At 30.2% G+C, this 20962-nt stretch overlaps 1 protein-coding gene across 2 annotated transcripts in view; it reads right to left on the bottom strand.

The window, feature by feature from the left end:
* Positions 1-721: 721 nt before the first annotated feature.
* Positions 722-20962, bottom strand: part of LOC127723768 (uncharacterized) — a 69943-nt gene continuing 49702 nt past the window's right edge. For both annotated transcript variants that reach the window (XM_052230520.1, XM_052230527.1), the window contains 5 exons: positions 18388-18496; positions 13824-13965; positions 11416-11546; positions 9908-10000; positions 722-7972 (listed from right to left, as the gene is read on the bottom strand). In XM_052230520.1, coding sequence (XP_052086480.1) covers positions 7806-7972; positions 9908-10000; positions 11416-11546; positions 13824-13965; positions 18388-18496 — 642 coding nt within the window. In that variant the 3' untranslated portion in view covers positions 722-7805. The remainder of the gene's footprint in view (positions 7973-9907; positions 10001-11415; positions 11547-13823; positions 13966-18387; positions 18497-20962) is intronic.

Genomic DNA, 20962 nt, shown 5'->3' with positions numbered 1-20962 from the left:
CAGTGTAGATAGCATATCGTTTACAGCCTCTGTTGAGTTTGTTCATTACTTTCTAAACTTTGTTTACAGCTTGACATGTTGTATAGACCACCTTAATTGACCTCTAGATGCAATAATAGGGTTTTCTTGTTGCCCTCTCATTGACCTTTACCCTTCATCTCCTTTTGTGCATAAGACATAGCACAACACAGCAACTGTAGATAGATATAGGCAAGTTCAACATGTTTTTATCTCAAATCTAAATAAGGAGGACGTTTAATAGCCAAACCAAACTTAAAGGCATATAAATTGTATTTGAAAGTAAAATCAATCTATTTTCAGTAAAAAAAAAAAGAGAGAACAGGGAAATTAATTGTTTATTTTGGTTCCTTTGTTTTCTTGGCTTGCTGTCTTATTAATCTTTATCCACATATCTTCCTTAGTTCATATCTATCTTAATCTTGATTTTCATTTTTGTGCATGTTCCCTTTTAGGTGAAACCCTGTTAGGGCTATTCCAGAAATAAATATATTGGGGGGTCAGAAGGCACTTTTTATTTAGGCCCGACATGCATAAAATTTTAATTGATTATTTATTATCATTGTTAAGGCTATCTGTCTAAAATAACCACCACCCATCAAATTTTAATTAAAGTGCCTTCCAACCCCCCAATTAAATTAATTCTGGAAAAGCCCTTACTGAAACTTACTTGATCTAACAAATATTACAATATTTCACAAACTCCAAAACAAAAAGATTTTATTTTTCTCACAAATTACATTTAACAATTGTGTATAGTATGATGGTAATACATGTTTACTCTATACAAGGTCAAATAAATACATTCCATAATGACCTTGACCTGTACACAATAACCTCTGATACAGCTGTCAAGGACATTCACTTATCTTGACCATTTGAAGTCAAAATGTATTTCTATATATATGTATATATATATATATTATGTGATATATACAAATGAGCAATCAATTGAAGCACAAAATGAATTTGGCTTGTATGGCACAAATTAAATCTAAAACTTAAGGATAAACTAAAACTTGAGTAACACAATTGTGGATAGCTTTTTGTTAAAAAAAAAGCATACATTCAAGTTGATTATATCAGATGTGAATAGAGAAAAAATATATATATACAGTAGTTTATGTGTATAAATATTTATCTTTTGTTTGACTATCATAATCCTTTGAATCAAGAGGTGTGGCCAATAACTCCTTATTTATTAAACACCAGGGTCTGCCAAAATTTCTTTCCATCTATATTAAAATTCACAGTATCACAGCTTCATGTGTTTACTTCCAAAGTTTGAGCAATATTATGTATTTTTCAAATTTCTGAACATTACCAAATTATTACTGCCTTAATGACTCAAAAAAAGGTTATTTTAAGAACTTATATAAAAAAAAGTAAAGTTATAACTCTTTGACCAAAACAAAAATCCAAACAGATGGAAAGCTATGTATTGTCTTTCAGATATTAAAACTTTTAAAAGTTTACCAAACAATTTACCTCATAAAAGTAAATCCAGAAACATGTGTCTTGTGAAGTCATATCATGTGGGTTTTTTATGCGCAGTTCAAAATTGCATCCAAATTGTGAATTGCTCAATAACATTTTTATGATTATTGGCAAAATCTGGAAATCTTTCAACGTATGTTATTGACACTAATAATCGGGTTACTCTAGGTAACATGAACTTTCTGATTTTGATACCATGATTGAAATAAATACAGGGGAAATTAGCTATACCACTTCAACATTTCATTACAGGTTACATATATATATATATATTTCTATTCTTATATATTCTGAATCTTTATCATCCTATTTTGAACACCCACAAAATTTTTCCCCATTTGGTTAAAAAAACATTTTTTAGTTGCAGATTGTATGTTGATATCTAGAAGTCTTGGGTTATCTCATTGGTGTATACTCCAACACCAGTTTATCTATATTTAATATTTTCTTTCCTTCTGTCAAATTATATCTTTACCTTAGGATTTTTAGAGATCTATATTCATTTAAAGAACATTCATATCTGTTTTAACTTTGCAAATATGTATTGAGAAAAGATACATAATAATGTGTATTCATTTTTCTCTCTTCAGAACAAATGGTAAATAGCCAATCATTGAGGTCTTACATTAACTTAAAAAGCCTGAACTTTAAAAGAGCACTGTTCAATAAGTGAATGTGTTAGTACTTAAATTACTCTACAAAAAAAAAATAATGATTTCAATACACATTTAACATGATAGGAGACAATTTATCTACAATGATAACCATTATATATATTGAAGAGGCACACATTGTTGGCTATCTCTTTTTCTGAGGGCTATTCCATTAAAATAAATGGAGGAGGGTAGGAAGGGACTTCCAAAAACCCCCTCAACAAAATGCTTTCTTTGTGTAATCTTGCATACATCAAATGGACAAACAACCACATCGGACTCACGCCTCATTTCTAAAAACTAAAAAATAGAATTTCCATTCCTACCCTTCTAAATTCATTTTAATGGACTGTTTCCTATGAATATTCAAGTAAAATTAAATAGCTTATTTCTAAGTTCACATCAGCATATAATAACAAGTAATTGCACAAATGGAAATCAAACAATATATTCAAACCCCTAAATAGCTTGATAACTTATGACGTTGTTTCCCTTTCATTATTTTGACTGCAATTTAATGTGAGACACTCATTATATTCAATAATATATAAATCCTTATTAGAGAATACAGTGCATATTGTTTACAAATATACAATTTTATTTTGGCAAATGAAGAAATAGACAAGAAAAAAATTGTCAAAGCTCAATTGTCTATCACTGTATAAACAACACATTGGCAATCATACATCATATTCTTATTTTTATACAGAAATTAAATATATATTTTGTCAACAATGTTCTTACATATAGTCTAGTAAAGATCAAATTTTTAGTAAGCATTTACTTTTACAAATTTTGACTTGGATGGAGAGTTGTCTCATTGGCACTCATACCACATCTTCTTATATCTATATACCCAAATTACTACTAGTTTTATTCAATAGATGTGTATAACCCTTTTCTCCATGTACTCTAATTTCTAAGTATGTTAAAGGTGTTATGAATATTTTTCATATTTTTTTACAAATGGGAAAATGAATCTTAACTTGTTACTAGATGAGATCATGTTTAGGGGAGAATTAGAACACCTAATGGAAACAAATTAGTTAACACTACAATACATGATTTATGATGTATTACTCTTTCTACTTCAGACAATAAAAAAAAAAACAATAAAATTCTTTTATCACATATGAATAATAAAATAAAGGAACTTTCTGATCACACCGGGCTTTGGTATCCTATTGTTACATAAAAATTCATATAAGAAATAGAAGTTCTTACATTTTTTCTAATCTTGAAATTTGTTGCATTTTAACTTACACCTTAAAATAGAATTTCTACATCAGTCATTTTAAATGAAAAAAATTAACATGCTCAAACAAAATATTTTATTAAAAAAAAAGTTGAAAAACTGTACTTTTTTAATCAACTTGAAGTTTTTTTAGACTGTTCATAAAACCCTAATTCCATTTTGTTTTAATAAACACTGTAGAATTTGATTTTCAATAATTTCGGGTCTATTATATAGCTGACAATTAAAAGGCTTTACAATCATAAAAAAAACCATTATTTTTGAAATTATAAATAAATGATTAGTAGTATTAAAAATAGGTGACCTACTTTTAGAACATACAATTAAATTTTTTCCATTCATAATATTAATCTAAATTAGAAATTCATTATAGTCAGTGATAAGAATGCAAGTAATAAATGTAAAAGATGAATATATATATATGTATGTATGTATGAAAATATGTTTCATCAATCGCTATTGGAAATCTCCTGAGAGGGGTGTAACCTGATTAACTTGAATAAAGCTTAATCTTGAAAGCAATATTTGATTTTCAATAAGGAAAATAGTCCTCATTAAAGCTGCACCACATCAAGCAGAACTTATTTTTAAAACATCTCTGAATTCTTATGTTATATCATATTCAAACAATTTAGAAATTTACTTGCATTTTCAACTAAATAAATTCATTGACTGGTCTTTTCTTCAAAATCTAATATCAGATAGTTATGTGTGGTATACAAGACTTCATTCATGGATTGTGGGATTAAGACAGTGAAGTTAGTCGGGGATGTTTTTTATTCTGTAATCATAATCATGTAATACAACGTAAACAAATAAATAGATTGTTTTTAATGTTTTTATTTCAGATTCTCAAAATTTAAGGCCGAAATAAAAAATGGTATGTTTGGGGTTTTCCTATAAATCCTATGATTTTATACATAACTTCATTTGTCTTTTATAAACCATAAAAAAATATGGGTCATTGCTAACAATTAAAAAATCCCACCTTCTTTTGGTTGTTACAACTTCTTAAATTATGAACTTCTTGTAAATAAATCAAATTCAAATTGTTAAAAACTTCTTATTAGGTCTTTTTCTCTGCCTTATACTTCATTTACAGAATTAAAAACATTATCTAGATAGTTAAAACTTAATTCTTATGATTTCAATAAATTCAATATTTACATGATGTCCAGTAAAAAAAATATCTGTTTGACCAAACCTGGATCCTAGCTGCCAACAAAAAATGGCCTTTCACATTTTCTTCTACCCACAATCCATTTCTAGCTGACATGTAACTGCTATTTACAACCAAATCATATACTTTAATTCTATTTTACACTCCAACAATTATATATTTTGTATGTACTCATAACATTTAATTTATCTAATATTTTCTTAAAAAACATTTAAATATCACAGAAATAGTTTAGTTTAAAAGAAAACCATGCCTCTATTCTTGTACAATAAATAAGTTGAAAAAGAGCAAAAGTAAAGCAAATGAAATCCATGCAAGTATATCAGACTCAATTTTTAAAATCTCTGTTACATAGTATCCCCTTCCAATAAAAAAGAAGGGAAAAAAGAAAATATATGTCTTTAGTAAATAAACAAGCAAATTATTTGTGTAACTATGGTGATGTATAGATCCCTAAATAACAAAGGAGGGTCTAGATGGGGTTTACATAATAGAGAATAATGGCCAAAAATATTAATGAATAGACAAAAAAAGAAAACAAAAAAAATAAAGAATAGAGAATAATGGGGTGCAAAAAAATAAAGAATAAACTGTGAAAAATAAAAGTATTCGGTTATAAAATACTGATTATAGAAATGAATCATATACAGAAACAAGAAACCATTTCATAGCAAAAAAAAATCTAATAGTAAAATGATTTTCATGAGAATTTTACAGAGAAGAGTTATTTTTAAAAATAAAGAAAAATGTCAAAACGATTAAAGAATACAGAAGTGAAGGATTCCCCATCCAGACCCTCATGAAGGACTCACACCATACTGAGTTGTTACCTACTGATACTGGAACACATTCACACATATAACAAGCACTAAAACAAAGTTAAAAAACAGTTTTTTCCAACACTTTTCTCGCCATAATGTTTTTACTTTTTTTTCACCTGTATACAATTACAGCATTCATGCAAGAAAAACAAACATTGCACTAACAATCAAACTTTCAAAACAAATATGCTTGTTATTCAACACACTGATTTCATTATTAATACACAGCAACATTAATATATAACAATTATATTTTTATATAAATCTGTATATCATTGTAGGTAAAACATTTTTTAACATATGATGAATGTAACACACAACAGTTCGTTCATTCGTATGTGAATTGTTAAATTGTTGTTTTAACACGAAAAATGCTATAACTGAAACAAATCATGCCATAGTAATATAATTTTCAAGACATGGTCATAACATGGGAACATAAATACATTGGATTGTAAATAAACAAATTTTTTCCAACACCACTTCATAGAATAGTGTGACGGTTATTCTAAATTTTAGTCAAATTCTGCCATAAAAATATAAAGAACTGTAAATTTTATCAAAAAAACACCAAAATGTAAAAACAGGCTGATACTGAAATTTGTTCATGACAAAATGCAAAATGTTGGAGAGAAATTCATCTGAAATTCAATGAAACAAAATGCTAATTTGTCCATAAAACTGACCGCATGTCTTTAAACTTATTAAACCAAGTGATGGAAAGCATTTGGCAATCACTACAATGCTGGCAAGTAAATCCGTTCTTCCCATATGTCTGTACTTGTACCATAATATCAATGAATTGCACAGACTTACCGGACAAAACAAAATTACTTGACTTGACTATTTATTTAGATCAAACTGTAAAAAATGATATTGTTTACAAATAAATAACCATTTTACAATCCACATCGAAATCATTACATTGGAAATATTATCATAAACATGATTTAGGCACTGAGGTGATCAAGTAGGTATACACTGCTGAGAGAAAGTTTAAAACAGCATATAAACAGTAGTAATACTTTGTTATGTCTGCTAAGGAAATAACGTTCTTTACATAGATATGCTGGTTATAATAATGTGAGAGTCTTCCAAGGAAAACGTGTCTCCTGCCGCTTAAAATAACGTCAGCAGAAATGGCGAAGTCCATGTTGTGGTATGGGAACCTCTAAAAATCATTCAGACCAAAAATTTAAATTGCAGCTGTATATCTTCATGTTCCATACAAGATTCAGAGCAAGTTTAGTTGAATTCTGAAAAATCTGTTTTCACGGAGTTGCCGATAAACAAAAACAAAGTGACACTGATGACCACTACAATAGATGACAAGATATCCCAATGCGCCACTTCAGGTTTGCTTTGAGGGGATTCAATGAATTTCAATAATTTAAAAAATTCTATAAAAATAATATTACTGCAAGTACTGTACACCTTATTAGTAAGGTAATCTGATAATGTATTTTGTTGATTTATAAGGTTAATAAACATTGATAAATGATATGATATATTTAAATAAGATTGTTAATTAAATACTTTGTAATCCAGAAATTACTAAGCTTTGGCAACAGGTGCCCTGATATACATACAACCTTTAACATCAGACTGACCAGCAGTAGTAACAATCATATGATTTCAGGACAACAACTGTTTTGTTTGGGTCATATTCAAATGTTAACCTGGTTGTAGTTCAGAGACTGACAATTAAACAACACAGCCGCTGTCCAAGCTGTCCAAGACACACAGTCTATAACTATTTAGTTACAGATACAATTTGATCATAGGACACCATTCACCAGTTGTAACTTTTCTATTATTTATCAGTTGTATATACAGAGATATATATGATATCACTGCAAAATATTTCTACAATGTCAGTCATTTATCTATAAAACTGCCTTAAACTGTAAATCATGGGTCACATCAACCCATCTTTCTGTAATTTTGTAGCTGGTAAACAAACATAAGTGACAATGACCTATTTACAATGTTATATAAATGTAGGTGACAGTGATTATCTTTTTTTTTTTACTTTACAAAAGTTTGGTTAACAAAGTTACATTGTATTGTACACCAAATGTCATCCTTGTTCATAAAGTTAACACATAACAGACACACGGACAATGTAAATCCAATAAGCTCACCTTTCAAAAGTGTGCTAAGTACAATTTTTGTGTCAAATATTAGCACTATAATAATGCACTTATTACATTCCTCCTTGAAAACTTCCGGTATTCACAATATACTGATGTGGAATATCCACCCAACATTTCATATAGATTCTAAATTGTTTTAATATAGTAACAAAGTTCTACGCACTTTGTAAATGCGTAGACAAAATTATAGCACTAGTTTCTAATAAATATAAAATATTCACTGCATTAAGCCAATTCGCTTTCCTGAAATACTTCTTTGTGTAACTCTGGAAACAAGCTTATTGTTTCAGGAGAGTTCATTTTCATATTGTTCAACATCTTAGCATGTTTTGCATTGATTCCTCTGAATATTGGGATCCTTTTCATCAGCTCTATAAATAAACTGTCATAGTCTGAAAACATAGGAAAACAAAAGTTTATATTTGAGTTTGTGATATGCAGCAATCTTTTAAACTATATTATCTAATGGTGGTGAAATAAACTGAATTTACAATTAAATAAAAAAAAAAAAAAAACAGTGAATATTGCTGTTATTACCACTAATGCAGTACTGAGTTCTTGCATTATAGTGGGAACACCAGATGCCAATTAAATTTACTAAGAAATATGAGCTGACAAGATCGAAAAAATTGTAAGGCCCAAAGAGTTTTACTTTCAAGCTAAAACTTTTTCGACAGAATTTCAGCTGGAATGATACATTACACTTAAAGAAAATATAGACTGCAAGATTGAACTTAATTCTACAGGCTAAATTCCTTTTTCAAAACTTTCAATTTATGATGCCAGGATGTGTATTTCTTAATGTATAGTATATGTGTCTTATGCCATAGCCAGTTTTCAATTGAGGAAAAGATGATTTTATGCCAAAATAAACAAATGATTGCACAGATTTTAAAAACATTTAAGCCATAGTGTAAACAAAAGTGAGAGAGAAAGTAAAATTATTCTAGACATGTTATTCATTCTGGGATTGACCTATAATATATATATATGTCTAGAGGCAAAAATAAGTTGATATTATGAATTTATTACAATTCAACTTCATAAGTAAATTTCAATTGGCAAATGGCATTCCATTAATGAATTACATTTATATTCCAATAAGAAACTAGAACTGCGTATGAGCAGGACAAATAACCCTACCTTAACTTTTTGCTACCCAAATATCTATTTTATTAAAGTGAACAGTCATTGGCATTTACGGCCTTGTATAGTTTGCATAGGTACATTGCCAAGAGAATTCAAGTAAAAAAAATTTTTTGTAACTGTTCGAAAACGTCTAATGAAACTACGGTAATTTCAAATCGTGTGTGATCGTTTGTGGTATTTTCATGGAAAAACCTGTTTTCCATTACCAAATAGAAGTTGAAAATGCTTGTAAAGGATTCTAGAACACTTCAAGAGTGTTAAAATAAGTCAAAATCACAAAAAAACAAGAATGTGTCCATAGTACACGGATGACCCACTCGCACTATCATTGTTCAGTGGACCGTGAAATTGGGGTAAAAACTCTAATTTGGCATTAAATTTAGAAAGATCATATCGTAGGGAACATATGTACTAAGTTTCAAGTTGATTGGACTTCAACTTCAGCAAAAACTACCTTGACCAAAAACTTTTAACCTAACTTGACCAAAAATTTAACCTGAAGAAGGACAGACAGACAGACAGACAAAAGGACGGATGAAAGAATGGACGCACAGACCGAAAAACATAATGGATGGGTAAAACCCTAGGTGAGGCATAAAAACAATTGAGAAACTTGTGTTTGTTTAAACCGGAAGTTCGAATACCACTTGTAAATGAAAATAAATATGTGAGAGTGTGCATATGAATATGGATTAGGTAAATTATTAGTTTTGAAAATGATAAGATTTTTTCTCTTATTTTTTGCTTATCGTACTCTATAATCCGCACGTTAAATTTTGGAGAATAAAACCGTGTACTATACAAGCCTGAATTCAGTATTGTATGTGGTAGAAATCAGTTCTTTTCTCGATATATTTACTTTATCAAACACAGAGAAAACTACACTTTACTGCAATAAAGAACTCCCAGCTAATCTGCATAAACAGTATAGGGTTCTATTTATAGTATTAATACTAGATTTATACAATTTTTGTAAAATAAATAAAATTAAATTAAGCTGAATTCTGGTGGAACAGCAGTCAAATTTTCAAATGCACATATTTACAAGTACTATTTGGTTGTAAGTTAGTTACATTCTTGTATCAATAAACTGAAAAAGTATTAAATATCCTTACAATATAAGTAAATTAGTCAAATTTCTTTGATATATATAACTACTTTTGTCTGATTTGACTTACCACTATGATTTTTCTTGATCAGTACATACAAAGCCTGCATTAACAACAACTGTAACTTCATTATAGCTACCGAGTTTATAATACTTTTTCGATCTACAAATAAATTATAAATGTGAGTATATACCATTTTCAGGATGGGTCTTGGGAACCATAAATAACTAAGATTTCAAGGTTATCTTATATTTTAGGAAAAAAATTCTTTTCCTTCCGAATTATCAGGAACTGTTTGAATTATCTCTCTTATATTAGAAAAGAAATATTTTTCAAAATAATTGGGAATGTGTCTTAAATGCATTTTTCTTCAATTATTTTTTTTACACTTATCTGCTATTTTTTTTATTTATTTAAAAAAAACAGGAAATTCATTTTGCCATCTTTTTTAATAGTCTTTTATAAATATGTCATATCTTTTTATACAATGACTGGGAAATGACATGTAAATATTTATTTCCTACTTTTTTGTTACCTAAATACATGTAACAGATAAGGATGGTCATACATTGAGAAAAAAGTCTATTGTTTTCTTTTAAGGATGTTCGCTCTTCTGTTTCAAAATAACAAGCTTTTAAAAAGACTGTAATAAATTTATACATTGTAGTATATAAATAAAAGAACTTAAAAACAGAAAAAAAATATAGGTCTGTGTCCTTGTTTTTAAGATAAAATCAATTGAAAATTTGGCAGAAAATGATTCTCTCTAGATTTTTCATATATTTAACAGTGGCACCTTTTTTCTTTCAAAAAATAACAAGGATTTAATAAGATTTTCAAAAATGTTTTTTTGAACTCTTTTGGAATAAAATTAGGAAAAGAATAGCAGGGATTAGTGGGGAAACTTTTTATAGGCAATACATGGATAAAACTAAAGGAGACAGAAATCTGACAGAAAGTCAAAAACAAGAGTAGCAAACATCCTTAAATTTTTTTCATTCTGAGTTCTAAAAATCAGAAAATTTATGAAACCATTGCATTGTAACCATTAATATCACACCGAATGAAATAATGAGAGAATAGATTCAGACAATCATATTCATTACAATCTAGGATTTTACAGGATTGTATACAATATTTTGGACTAGTTGTACAAGGGATTAACTCTAAATGTCCAGAGCAGCATTGTAGTAGGGGCTGAAAAGAGAGGAGTATTTCTGACCCAACAAAGCTCACAAGGACCTTGGGACCTTTACTCTTGTTTCTTCATTTATAAGGGGAGCAATCATCCTCCCCAAAATTCAGATCATAACTTTTTATCATTTAAAAATACTCCATTTTATTCTGTATTTCATGTAACTGTATGAAAGCTAAGGTTGTAACTCACCCTCAAACTAATTTGTGGAGATTTGAGATGTTCTGCTTTGACCATTTGTGTTTATTTCAAATGTTTTTTAAAGTTTTAGTTTTACAAACTTTAGACCTCAGGTGTACCTGATGATTATTTCAAAAATTTAAGAATTTAAGAACAGCAATTCATGAAGAAAATGTTTTTTTTTCCTCCATATTTGTGTTACCTGGACAAATAATAAGTGTAGCTGTGAAGATCCCAATTTCACCATCTGTTAACTGTAAAGGATTGAAGGCTTTGGCTACTTTAAAGAACTCCACCAGAAATGTTCCCATTGGCATTCCAAGAACAACTGCCCTATAAGCAGAAAAAAATAATTGTGTTCATAGTAAAAGGTCTTCATACCTTATATATATATATATTTATATTCATTATTCAGCACAAACTTTTTTCAATTACATTACAATACTTTGTTACAAAAAGTTATGTCACTTTCAAGTATAGTGTTATCTACAAATAAGGGAGAAATGATTGACCTGTAATTTCCATGAATCAGAATATTATCTCTTGATGGATATTCAGTATTTTTTTAATCAATTTCAATGTTTGTCTTGAGTGGTTTATTTTATATCATTCAGGTCATTCAACCAATCAATTTCTGTCTTATATTAAAAAGTATTTCCATGTTAGTTCAGACAAGATGTCAGCATGCTGCTACTTTTTGTCAATTTCAGATGGTTTTTCAATAATACTTTTACTGTCGGGGTCTGTGAATAATTGATTTGTTGATTTAATCTTTTGTACCTATTACATCTGTTTGGGTTGCTCACTCAATTTTGTCAATATAATGGAACTATAAACAACTGTTATACAAATGGGAGGTTTAGCAAGCTATAAAACCAGGTTTAACCCACCATTTTCTTCGTTAAAATGCCTGTACCAAGTCAGGAAGTAGTTTTTCATTTGTTCCATTGATTGATAACGTTTGATTTTGTTAGCTTTTTTAAAAGGACTTCCCCTTTTAGAATTTACCTTTGAGTTTGGTGTTTTTGTTATACTTTTGTAAAGAATATATTGAATGAAAAAAACAACAATCTTTTTATTGAAATTCGAACAGCACTTATCACGCTATTATTAGAGGATGCATATCAAATGAATTTAAGGAAACTCAACACATCAGGTGGGCTATTGTTTGAACATGGTCTCAGACTGGTAGAGTCAAGACAGATTTCACTGTATTGAAAACAAAAACAATTATAATTTAGAGTAAGCATGACTACCACACTTTGAAAAATGAACATCATACTGAGATAAGTATTGTGGGAGGACGTTTATTTTGCAGGACTTTGATTAATGACAAGATATCTATGTCTTAATGGAAAAATATTGATCAACATCCTAATACACTGTAACTGGACTGTGAGTTTTCATCAAGGTTTCTTCCTAACAGAATAAAGAAGTAAAATTGCTCGATTAATATTAAATATTGATAAAATTACATACGTACTGTATACAATACATCTAAATTATTGGGTGACACATATGTTGAAATGAAATTTCTTGCAGTGTCATTTTTAAGGTGGTTCTATCATTTTGTTCAATTTGTGAATTTTCATTCCTACTCATTTAAATATAATTCCTGCCAAGCTTTCAACTTCAATAAAATGAATACTAATTTTTACTTTATAATTAATAAATCCCTTAAAAATATGTACTAAAAACAAAGTAACATTGAACAAAAGTACAACCTTTACATTAACGATTATATAAACTTACAAATATCAGGATTAACATTTAACATTGTATTTCTCAATCAGTATAGTAAATTTTCAATAAAAACAATAAATAGAAAGAGATGTGGGCTTATACATCAATGAGACAGCAACCCAACAACACATCAATTTAAAGACATCTACAGATTTACACACTCTTCAACAATGAGCCTCCTCATGGAGTTTTTGATTATGTGATTACTTGACCATTTTTATAGTGATTATTTGATTACCAGACCAAATATTTCATGATTATTTGATTATTTGATAATCTAGGACTGTATTTTTGATTATTTGATTATCTTGTTTAAAAAAATAATTAATGATTATGTGATTATATTGGCAAAAATTTGTGATTATGTGATTACTCGGACACCCCCATGAGGGCCTCAACAATAGACGAGTGTCTATACAAGAATGTCAAGCTCTGAATCAAGCAAGTCTAGAACCTCTCCCAAAAGGTGATTATGAGCTTATATCATTTCTTGCTGACTTCTTTTAACTTTTCCTAGTGTTTCTTTCGAAAAACAATCAGCAAATTAGATAAAAAATTGGTATAAAATATGTTTCCCTAAGATTTTTGTAGTAACACATACTTTTATGATAATTTTTGTGCAAAACATTACATGACAACATTAGCCCTTAACAAAACATTAGCTCTTTGCAATGAGTCACAAAGACATTTACATTGCATTCATGCAAGGTCTAAAATTTAAAATCATACATTTTTCATACTTGAAATTCTATTTATGAAAGGCTGTTTACACGTTACCAAACATTTTGTTATAAAAAACACAGCAGTTAGCTATATAGTTAAGATAGGTATAAAACCATTCAAAATAGTTTTTATCCTTTTACTTACTTAGGACATTTCATTTTCATATCTGGATCAAACATCTCCTCTTTCTCCGTATCTACTAAGTTACACATTCTGACCAGCATCACCTCAAAAGATCCTTGTTTTATCAAATTTATCTGGTCCTCCTGACAAATTTCATTGAAACCTGCAAAATAAGAACACAGTGAAACTAAACCTTGTATAAATCAACAGGAGGCTCCATCATGCCATTGAGCACTCTTCTGGAATAAATATATGCCATTTTGGTATTTACTTAACCCCCACCCCTAGTAGTAAGATTGAAAATTTGTTAACATATTCTTTAAAGCTCCTTCTACTAAACTCTGTGGTCAACTCATGTAATGTCATTGAACCATTAATATACAACAGGGCTCTATCTTTATGTCATGTCATTGAACCATTAATATACAACAGGGCTCTACCTTTATGTCATGTCATGCATTGAACCATTAATATACAACAGGGTTCTATCTTTATGTCATGTCATTGAACCATTAATATACAACAGGGCTCTATCTTTATGTCATGTCATTGAACCATCAATATACATCAGGGCTCTATCGTTTCATAGGTGCCATTTCCCATCAGCTCTCATCAAGTCCTTCAACTTTTATCATTTTTTTCAGAATTATAGATAATCGATGGTTTTTCAAACAGAGGGTGTTTCTTGGCTGCAATCTCATCAAAGGGGACAGCACTAAGATGAAATGTAGCTGAGAAACATCTTTGAGTTTGAAAGTTCATTGATCAGTTTATCCCTTTTTTCCTAGGCATTTTTGCTAGGCAACATGAATGGCAAAGGCGTATGATATCATTGTGTTCTCACTCTATCCGACTGAGAAAAACCATTTTCTGTCAAGTAGCACGATATGAAAAAAATTTGTCATAAAATAAGATCAAGCAAAATTTAAGAAAATAGGGATAAAACTAACTAATTAAATTCATCAAAAATATAAATGTACATACAGATATGGTGTACTTATTTTTGCACCTTTTGTTTGTGGTATACCATCTTTTCCGAAAGTTTATTGTTTTCTGTTTGGTATTAGTTAAGATCCATTTTGTTACATCTGGTGATCCGTGTATTTGGCAATCGCCAATGGCAGTCAGCAGGGTTTAAGAACTTCCGTTGTACGACCTGCTAGTCAAATGCGTTTTGTTAAAATATACCTTTTCACTTTTTTGGTGTTTTGGAAAATGTTGTTTGTGCTGTATTTAGTCCCCTCTACCAAGAAATTTGTTTTGCATGCACACGTATAAAAATTACGGTTTTTCAATTTAGACTTGCATATATATATATATATACATTTATATTTTTGATGAATTTAATTAGTTAAAACTGATCATATATATATATGTATGTACAAAAAAACAAAAACAACAAGCATTCTGTGAGTATTGCATGGCAATACATCAATACATAGTCCCCTACCGGTTAAAAATTCATTGTATTGGAACAAAATTCTAACTTGATCTACAACTTGTCATGGCGTAAACTATATAACAAATATCAAGTCAATATCTTCAAGCATGACGAAAAAAAGTGTTGAAAACTGATTATTTAAGTGAATTTTCTAAGTCCAAGGACCATAACTCTGCACAAAATCATAAGACCGGAACAAAATTCGAACTTGATCTGTAACTTGTCATGATAAAACTATATACCAATTTTCAAATCAATATCCTCAAGCATGACGGAAAAAAGTGTTGAAAACTGATTATTTGAGTGAATTTTCTAAGTCCAAGGACCATAACTCTGCACAAAATCATCAGACCGGAACAAAATTCAAACTTGAACTGTAACTTGTCATGATAAAACTATATACCAATTATCAAATCAATATCCTCAAGAATGACATAAAAAAGTGCAGAAAACTGATTATTTTAGTGAACTTTCTAAGGCAAAGGACCAGAACTCTGCACAAAATCATCAGATCGGAAAAAAATTCAAATTTGATCTGTTACTTGTCATGATAAAACAATACACCAAATATCAAATCAATATCTTCAAGCATGAAGAAAAAAAGTGTGGAAAGCTGATTTGCCGGACTGACGGATGGACAGACAGACAGACGGACGGAGTGCAAACCTAAAGTCCACTTTGACTTCTTCGGTAGGGGACTTAAAACAAATATAAATCACATAAAATGTCAGGTTGTGCGAAAGAAAAAATATTAAAATATTTATAACTTGATTTCATAGTTCTTTAAACTGATCATTTGTTCAAGTAAGGAAGAAGCCTTTACCAAAACAAACATTTGTAAGATTTTCTAAGAACCTTAAACTTTAATCTAAAATGAAATATTTCACCATTCTGTGTTTTCTTAGTTCTCATTATAGTCCCATTATACATAAATTGATGTATTTGTACTAATGGCCTTGATGACATTAGGAGACATTTGTTGTTTAACCTACACCTGCCCACACAGTCTTGAAGAGCTCAACAAAACATCACAAGATTTATGTCCACTGATAAATCATATTTGTGTTGCTGTATAGAAATGAATATTGATTTCTATCACAGGTATTGTTTTTCATTATTTACACATTATGGTTTCAATATTAAGTTAACTAAGCATGTTCAACAATATTGAAAAAGGTAATAATTAAACAAATTAAATGCCAAGGCTGCTGAGGTACAGCTGTTAAATCAAAGGCAAGGGAGAATCATGTTAACTCAAAGGTAACTGAGGAATACATGTTTTAAGTCAAAGGTAACTGAGGAATACAGGTTCACTCAAAGGTAACTGAGGAATACATGTTAATTCAAAGGTAACTGAGGAATACATGTTAACTCAAAGGTTATCTGAGGAATACATGTTAACTCAAAGGTAACTGAGGAATACATGTAAACTCAAAGGTAACAGAGGAATACATGTTAACTCAAAGGTAACTGAGGAATACAGGTTAACTCAAAGGTAACTGAGGAATACATGTTTTAAGTCAAAGGTAACTGAGGAATACAGGTTAACTCAAAGGTAACTGAGGAATACATGTAAACTCAAAGGTAACTGAGGAATACAGGTTCACTCAAAGGTAACTGAGGAATACATGTTAATTCAAAGGTAACTGAGGAATACAGGTTGACTCAAAGGTAACTGAGGAATACATGTTTTAAGTCAAAGGTAACTGAGGAATACATGTAAACTCAAAGGTAACTGAGGAATACATGTTAACTCAAAGGTTATCTGAGGAATACATGTTAACTCAAAGGTAACTGAGGAATACATGTAAACTCAAAGGTAACAGAGGAATACATGTTAACTCAAAGGTAACTGAGGAATACAGGTTAACTCAAAGGTAACTGAGGAATACATGTAAACTCAAAGGTAACAGAGGAATACATGTTAACTCAAAGGTTATCTGAGGAATACATGTTAACTCAAAGGTAACTGAGGAATACATGTTAACTCAAAGGTAACTGAGGAATACATGTTAACTCAAAGGTAACAGAGGAATACATGTTAACTGAAAGGTAACAGAGGAATACATGTTAACTCAAAGGTAACATAGAAATACATGTAAACTCAAAGGTAACTGAGGAAAACATGTTAACTCAAAGGTAACTGAGGAATGCAGGTTAACTCAAAGGTAACTGAGGAATACATGTAAACTAAAAATTGTTTAACCTCAATGTTTTAGAAGCATGTATATTTCATTAACTGTAGAAAAGTCAGAGGATAAATGAACTTTACTGTACAGATCATTGAAACTGTCGGTCTATTAAAATCATTTAGAACAAACACTTTGAAGAAATATAGGTGAATGGTGATAAGAAACTATAACCTTTTTTTTAAAACAAAATGAGAATAGTATGTATGTCTTTGATCATTGTTGAACATTGCCATTTATTCTTTTTACAATATATGTCATGTGAAATTATGAATATATCTGTCAAATTCTGCCACCAGAACAGACAAAAAAAGTTGAGCGAAAATTGTGGTTTGTTTTTCAATAAAAATCATGTACTTGCAACATGTTTACAGTAAGCATGGTAGTGCATTTCAACTTGAAGCAATGTCAAACGTCAACTGAAAGTCCTGAAATGCCAGTTAACTTGGTAACAATTACTCACACAAAAATGGATCATGCAGGTAGTTTACAATTCACTTTTCAAGATATATTACTCTTGACAACTTTACATATAAAACTTAAATGTATGAAGCTGTTAGTCAACCTAACTACCCAACTCTTAAACTTCCCCTGACAATATAATAAACATGATAAAAGTTACACAGCTGACACACCCGTCACATGTGCCCAGCCAATAGTAATATATAATGTTATAGTCTTATCAGAAGATTTATGAACCATGATTACACATGTAAAATTATCATAGTCTAACCACAATATAACAGTTCTTTAAGCTACCCCTGACCACATTATAAAAGTTTTATTTCTACTCTTGACTACATTATTTACTCAGATACTCCATGGAAAAAAAAATGCCCATGACCATCCAAACCACCCCACTTACATAACTATATTTATGAAACAACATTTAAAAAATAATTACCTTACCAACTTAACACATTGTTTTGATATAAATATTACCATGGTTACTTACCTGGTATCTTCTTACAAAACTTGACAACCATAGTTATTTCTGGTACCATGTTCTGTACAAACTGTTCCCACATCTTTGATGGGTCAATCTTCATTTTACTGAAGTCAGGCTGCAATGAATGAAGAACAACCAAATTACTCAGATGTAGTTTTGAGGAGAAACAAAATTTATATAAGAGTTTTCAAGAAAATATGCAAAAAAGCTGAATTTTGTCAAAAATCTTCATCAAAGGACAATAACTCCTAGAATAAGTGGTCTGATAGCTCCCTCCAATCATATTTGCAGTTTTGTAGATCTTGTATTGCTGATCATTTTCAGTTTACATCTCCTGTATATATATCTATTAACAAGCTTTTAAGATAACAGGCAAAAACTTGAAAACTAGTCAAAATCATCATTGAAGGGCAATAAATCCTATAAGAAGTCTTCTAATAATTTAGGAGGAAATGGGAGGTAGCTATTTCTAACTATGGTGACCATGTTGGTTGATTGACAAAACTTTACACAAGATATCTGATTGGTATTTCAGCCCAAGATTGCTTTCAATTGGTCCAAACAATTCAGGAGAATATTTTTCAATATCAAGTTTATAAATTGATGATGACAGACAAGGACAATGGATGGCAAGTGATGGCAATAGCTTACATGGGCCAGGTGTTAAGTGTTTCCCAAGGTAATTAAAACCATACCAATCGGTCCAGTTAATGTGGACACTTCACTGAACCAAAGACCATTTTTATTGGTCCATTTTTTTTAATTTTTTTTTCATATAAAAAATTCTGAATATTTACTGGACATTTGGTCCAGTTGAGCAACAACTTTTATCGGACCAAAACCATTTTATTTGCCAATGTCAACAAATGCAGGTGAGCTTACTTAAGTTAACCCAGCCACATGTTGATAAAAGTCAGGAACCTTGTTAATAATTGTCTTGAATTAAGATTTTAAGTTCATTCACAACTTTTTTCAATTCGTAGCCATTTAGAGACTGACATTCATCATGTTCATTGACATATTGAAATTAAGTAGCCTGTGAATTGTTCAAGATCATGAGTAGATCTTTATCAATATAATAAAATGCTCCGCTGGGAGCAGCTTGATACGACTGCAGAGGTCGAACCCTGAACAGTTGGGGCAAGTATGGACACAACATTCAAGCTTGATACAGCACTGAATTTGGATTGTGATTAAATATTTGACACAGCATAGGTTTCTAACACAGAATGAATGTGGTCTAAGAACTTGATTTTTTTTAATTTACCTATTCAAACCACATCATTATTATTTGCTTTTATATATAAATCAGAAATAACCAATTTAAAATGGAAAATTTTAAAGAAAAAACAAGGAAAAAAAAATCCCTCCCCCCCCCGCCCCAATTTTTTTAAACCCCTTATGATTCATCACCCCCAAACTCAATCCCAGCCTTCCCTTTGTGGTATGGTACCTTGCAGTACAATTTCATAGAGATCCATACACTTGAACACAAGTTATTTATTGTCTGGAAACTAGAAAAATGCTTGTTTTTTGGCCCCATATTCCTAAACATTTAGGGCAATTACCCCCAAACTCAAAGCCAGCTTTCCCTATGTGATATGGAACCTTGTAGTACAATTTCATAAAGATCCATTCACTTACACACAAGTTATTGTCCTGAAACTAGAAAAATGCTTGTTTTTTGCCCCTTTTTTAGCCCCTAATTCCTAAAATTACCCCCAAAATCAATCCAAGCATTCCCTTTGTGATATGGAACCTTGCGGTACAATGTCAGAGAGATCCGTACACTAACACACAAGTTATATCTGGAAGTTACAAAAATGCTTATTTTTGGCCCCTAATTCCTTAACTGTTTTTACAATTTTTTTGTGGTCGTATAAAAATAAGCAGAAGTGTTAAGATTGTCAATGAGAGAATATCCACCTGAGACCAAATTATAAGACAGATATCAACAACTATAGGTCATTGTACATGTATGACCCTCAACAATGAGCAAAACATATACCACATATCAAGCTAAACAAGCATTCTGTGAGTATTGCATGGCAATTCATAGTCCCCTACCGGTTAAAAATTCATTGTATTGGAACAAAATTCTAACTTGATCTATAACTTGTCATGGTGTAAACTATATAACAAATATCAAGTCAATATCTTCAAGCATGACGAAAAAAAGTGTTGAAAACTGATTATTTAAGTGAATTTCTAAGTCCAAGGACCTATCTCTGCACAAAATCATCAGAGCGGAACAAAATTTCAACTTGATCTGTAACTTGTCATTATAAAACTATATACCATTTTTCAAATCAATACCTTCAAGCATGACGAAAATAAAGTGCAGAAAACTGATTATTTGAGTGAATTTTCTAAGTCAAAGGACCATTACTCTGCACAAAATCATCAGACCGGAACAAAATTCAAACTTGAACTGTAACTTGTCATGATAAAACTATATACCAATTATCAAATCAATATCTTCAAGAATGACTAAAAAAGTGCGAAAAACTGATTATTTTAGTGCATTTAAAAAAAAAGTGCGAAAAACTGATTATTTTAGTGAATTTTCTAAGTCAAAGGA

This window comes from Mytilus californianus, unplaced genomic scaffold (assembly GCF_021869535.1).
Source record: "Mytilus californianus isolate M0D057914Y unplaced genomic scaffold, xbMytCali1.0.p SCAF_1, whole genome shotgun sequence".
NCBI classification, from domain to species: domain Eukaryota; kingdom Metazoa; phylum Mollusca; class Bivalvia; order Mytilida; family Mytilidae; genus Mytilus; species Mytilus californianus.
The sequence above is the reverse complement of the archived record's forward strand: the minus strand, read 5'-3'. Positions and strand labels throughout refer to the sequence as shown.